At 35.2% G+C, this 5423-nt stretch overlaps 1 protein-coding gene across 1 annotated transcript; it reads left to right on the forward strand.

Annotated features, from left to right (window-relative positions):
• The first annotated feature begins 1021 nt into the window (after window positions 1-1021).
• LOC108247959 (GTPase IMAP family member 9-like) lies at window positions 1022-3624 on the forward strand. The gene is made up of 3 exons (XM_017436395.3): window positions 1022-1053; window positions 1163-1273; window positions 1810-3624. The coding sequence occupies exons 2-3, from the start codon at window positions 1177-1179 to the stop codon at window positions 2538-2540; spliced, it is 828 nt and encodes a 275-aa protein (XP_017291884.1). The 5' UTR covers window positions 1022-1053; window positions 1163-1176; the 3' UTR covers window positions 2541-3624.
• Window positions 3625-5423: the final 1799 nt, after the last annotated feature.

Below are 5423 nucleotides of genomic sequence, written 5' to 3' on the forward strand. Positions count from 1 at the left end.
AAAAATCTAACTTATGTCAAAACAAAACAACATTCTGTAGCAAGTTCTAAAAAATTACATATGGCTCCTACATTTTCCGGCCCCTAATTGACTATGTATTAGCATATCAATTACACATTCAACTTAAATTGGAGCCATAAGATTCCAATAACTTAACATAACCTTTTGTTTGTTTTTTTTTTTTAAACTTGGGTTACAAAACAGTTTTCTAATAAACCCACTTTTGGTTCATTCTCCTTGCAATAAACACAACTTTGTAACTGGTCTTTGGATGATGCTTGTCTTTGTTTTGACTTCTGCACTCCGAACTGTCCCTTTGGAGTCTGGCATGACGTTGACTATCCTACCCAACACCCAAGAATTTCTCTGAGAAGATGAATCAGCAACTAAGACGATCAAAAAACTAACATGCAAACACATTGATGACAAAGCCCTTCATGAAAATGTACAATATGATTTATTAAATCAGGAGAATCCAATCTGTGCTGCTGTGACCCACTCCAGGGGAGTTTGACTGGGGCGTGTGTTTGTGTGTGTGTGTGTGTGGTGCTGGAGGGAGTGTACACCTGTCAAACAGTAAGTCAGGTGTCAGGGAGAAAACCTCTTGTGAAGCTGAAGAGAAGCTCTACACCATGGCTGAACAATTAGTTTTTTGTTTTTTTTATACAAACACTTTTATGCACGTTTTATTTTGCAGCTGCAGACAACAGTAGCAGTAAATGAATGAATGAACAAATAAACAGGTGGCAATTAAAAAAAAATACAGCTCTAGTCTATAGAATTACAGAAAATTAAGAAGGGTTTCAGATATCTGTGACTATTTTGAGAAAAAAAAAAGGTTCACAGTTTTTTTTTAAACATGCCCAATGTTTGAGTGACAGGACTGCGTGCGGCTCTTTTTCTGAAAGTATCAAGACATTTGGAGACACCTGACCCTCCCAAATCCTGAATCCTGTTTGCAACTGGTTGCCAAGAGTTGCAACCAAATGAGCAAATGAGCTAAAGAGACCAAACAGAAAGTAAGCCCCAGCTGCTGGCAGGACGAGCAGGAAGGTGAGTCGAGGCGACAGAACTCAAAGAAAGAAAGTGGTTTCCAAATTAAGTCTAAATTCCAGAATAAAAGAGTATGTTAGTCTAGATTCTTTTCTTTTCTTTTTGACAGAAATTGCTGTTATAATGATATCACAAGGAAACACTTGGATTCGAGGATGCCTTTACGTTCTACTTGTCACATCATGTGGACTAAAGGCTCAGAGTCACTGTCAAGGCAAAGGTATGTGACTGATGTGAGACACTACGTTTACACTGAGCCAAATACAGTTTAAATTATACATATATATATATATATATATATAAATTGGTTTTATAGTAACTTGTGGAACTTACAACAGCTGAACAATTGTAGTGTGACTACAAAGTACAGATGCTAACTTTGTTCTTTACAGCCATATTTGCTGTGTGTTTTTAGGATTAAATAATTTTAATATTGTTTGTCTTAAGCATTTGTAATGTATCTCACCAACGACCGGATGGATTTTAAGAACGCACAACATCTACAAATGATTATCTTTTAGAGTCAACACAATTCAAAATGGAAACCACAGCTAATAAAGCTTAGCCAACACATAAATGGCTTTACCATAGCTACTACCACATAAACCTTAGATAATTATTTGTAAATTTGACTGAAAGTCATCCTAAATGAACACAAACTCTTAATGACTGCTGAGCGTTACACACAAACTTAATAAAATCGTTTTAATAAATGTAATTATTGACTAACTAAAGCCAATATAAATTGTTTTACAGGCTCAACTTGTTCAAAGCAGCTGACACTCCTTTTAGTTGGAAAAACAGGCTCTGGAAAAAGTGCATCTGGAAACACCATTTTGGGCTACTCAGCCTTTAAAGAAAGGGTTTCAGCTGAGCCTGCGACGAAACGCTGTCAGAAACGACAGGTACAAGATGGAAACAGGAACATCGCTGTGATTGACTCCCCAGGGTTACTCGGCACAAGTAAAACACAAAAAGAAATCAAAGAAAGCCTAAAGGAGTGTGTCAGGCTGTCTTCTCCTGGATTCCATGCTTTACTGTTAGTCATAAATATCAAGTCAGGAGTCACAAAAGAGGAGCGGAATGCCATAAAATGGATCCAGGATAATTTTGGCTCTGAGGGCCTCTGTTACACAATAGTCCTGTTTACGCACGCTGACTCGCTGCGAGGTAAATCTGTGGATGACTTCATCGCAGGAAGCAAACCTCTAAAAGAGCTCATACACCAGTGTAGTGGAAGATACCATTCATTTATAAATGACCAAAGCAGCTCAAACCGAATCCAGGTCTCAGAACTTCTAGATAAAGTAGAAAAGATGGCGTCAAGCTATTTTGGGGGTTATTACATCGACGCTTCGTTCTTTATAGCACAGAAAGATCTTGAAGAGGAGAATAAAAAGACAAAGCAGGAAAAAGAAGAGCAGGAAGAGAGGGAACAGTGGAGATATGAGGAAGAGAGAGGTGGAACGAGAGACAGAGATCTATGAAAAAATGATGGGCTTCCCAGAAACATATTAATATTACATAAATTGCATTAATAGATGTAGACCAAAGAGAACATATTATTCTAGCGCTGTGGAACGCAGCATTTAACATAAAGGTACTCATTGCAAAATCTCAAAGTTTGGTCACAAAAAAATAAAAATAAAAATAATTAGATCATAAAGTCCACACAAAGTTTTTTTATATTGATGGTTAAGTGCACCATTTGCTAAAGTTCAGGATAACCTTTGTTGTGTTTTATTTTATGGTTTTTTAATGAGGACCTTTAAAAGAAGAGCTTAAGGAAAACTAGTTTCAGTTTTTAGTTTCAGCTAGTATCAGCAAGCCAGTTCTCTTTAAAAGTTTTAATAAGACTAGCTTTATTATTTTTTCATTGAACCAATGTTTGTTTCTTTCTTTTTGAAATCATGGTTTTTGACTTATTTGAAGACATTCCTGCTTTTTCGGAGCTTTTCTTTGTTTCATTGATGGGGAATTTTCTTCATTACACCGATGACGTGACACTGATGCAGCTTACAGTCACTGAACTGCCATCATTTTACACGGCTGAATGTAAAACACATTTTCACACCGTTTTAGAGGCTATACTGTTGAAATGTTTACATTTTAGCCACTGATACACACTTTGACTCCCAGATTCAAAATGTTATAACTTTAGATATCAAATGGGGAAAATAATTCTGATGAGACGTTTCATGCAACATTGTTCTTTAGCTGAATATCACTTTATAATTAAGTCTTTACAGTCTGTGGAACCAGTTTGTTTCTGTTTAGCAGCAAAACGTCTGCGTTAGTGACTTTACTGCAACTTTTTAAACTGTTATATTCACCTGCTCATGAGTTGAACAAGATATTTGTGGGTAAACATGATAATTACAAGGATTATATGAGTTAAGTTTGAATTTTTGACTGGTTTTACTTTTTCAGCATGTAGGGTTAATCTGAATATTTTGTAATTCCTTTTTTGTCAGCTTGGTTTGAAGATTAGAAAAGGTTTTGCTACTGATTAACGGGTGTTATGTGAAAACCAAAACTTCTTTTTGTTTGTTTTCAATAAAGTTTGAAAAGTTTGAAGAAAAAGTTGGAGTTGTCATTTGTTTTATTTTTCAATCTCTGTTTGGTAGGATGAAGCTATCTTACTAACCCAAAACATTACCCATACTTTGACAATTCGTGAATTATTATTATTATTATTATTATTATTATTATTATTATTATTATTATTATTATTATTATTATTATTATTATTATTATGTTTATTATTATTATTATTATTAGGCCTATGTTCAATTTCATTCCAGCAAAGCAACCAATCTTTCCAACTATGGTGGTCAAACTGTAAAAATGTTAAATTTAAGACCAAATCAAATACATTTTTTTTTCTGTTTAAGCCAAAATGTGTTGTATAAACTTAAGGAGATAGTTCAGACCTTTTAAAGTGGGGTTCTGTTTGGAAGCTATTATCATCTAATATCATGCTGGAGATACAGCAGCTTTTTGAATAAATAGAGATTAGCTCTGACAGCTGAGCTAAAGGCTAGTCCGAGCGGGGCCAAGACCACAGAGGACTGCTTCTGTCTAAAAGCAAATCCAGTCTCCAAAATGTCATCGAGGTTCATGCAAACACTAGTTCGAGCTTGCAAACACATTTAAATATTTGTGGAAAGTGAAACTGAAGTGGTTAGAGCTGTAACCTCCCAGCAATAAGGTTGCCAGAACGCATCTTGGCCTGGGGCCTTTCTGGGTGGAGTTCTGGGTGGAGTTTGCATTTTCTTTGCATGTTGCATGCTCTCATGTTCTGTGTGAGTTTACTGCAGGTACTCCGGTTTCCTCCCACAGACCAAAAACATCCATGTTAGGTTAACTAGTAACTCTTAAATTGTCCCTAGGTGTGAATTTACCATGGCCTGGATGACTGAGAATCTACACCATCATGTGTGTGTGTACACTGCAGGTAGAATGGCTTGAAGTCACACGTTCACTGGCTGATCCATAGATGTCACGTCTGTTCCCATATGAGACTGCTTTTAATTATAGTCACTTCCTGGTTTACAGGATCTAACTAAACTTCTAAATTAGGGTTTTGATTACTATTTTATGCAGTTATTAATGTTTCCTACATATTCCCAACATGGACAAGAACATGTTTCAACACAGTCATGGATCGAGGGTTAATTTTGTCTTAAAAACGATTTAAATGAAATGAGTAAAAGATCGGTGTAGATGTAAAATCTACAAAAAATATCTATTTTAAACCATCACTACATAAATATTGGGTTTAGTTTGACTAGATATAAGACCAAATCTGTTAAGAAAGGTCTCCTCAGCAACAAACAGGTGAACAAGCAGCAAATAGTTTTGTGTAAGTAATCTGTACAGCATATTTTGGGACACATATTTGTATGTCATCTGTGTAATTATGATGCATAATTACTACTGTCAGATTTTAATGAGAAAGAAAAGAAGAAAGCAAAATTAAAACTAAAAGTCATGGTTTCAGGTTGGTAGAAAATTAAAATAAAACTGTGAGTGCACTCTGCCCTCTTGTGGCATTTAGAAAGAGGCACAGACGTGCTCTCATTTTCTGTCTTTCAGATTTTAAGTTTGCCTTTGACATTAATAATAATAATATTGACTGCATAGTATGTTAAATATACTCTGTGTTTGTGATTTCAGCTTTCAAAAGGCAGAAGTATTACAAATTAAATACAAATTATAAATAACTAAACATCATAATGTACCCTAACCCATGTGGTCAAACAGTAAGATAATGTAAATAGAGTTTTCTGTATTTACTAATAAAGTTGGTTTGTAATAAATTTGTACTTTGTAGCACAACGATCAGGACACTGAGTGAATGGTTGAAA

The sequence above is a fragment of the Kryptolebias marmoratus genome, linkage group LG3 (assembly GCF_001649575.2).
Source record: "Kryptolebias marmoratus isolate JLee-2015 linkage group LG3, ASM164957v2, whole genome shotgun sequence".
NCBI lineage: Eukaryota > Metazoa > Chordata > Actinopteri > Cyprinodontiformes > Rivulidae > Kryptolebias > Kryptolebias marmoratus.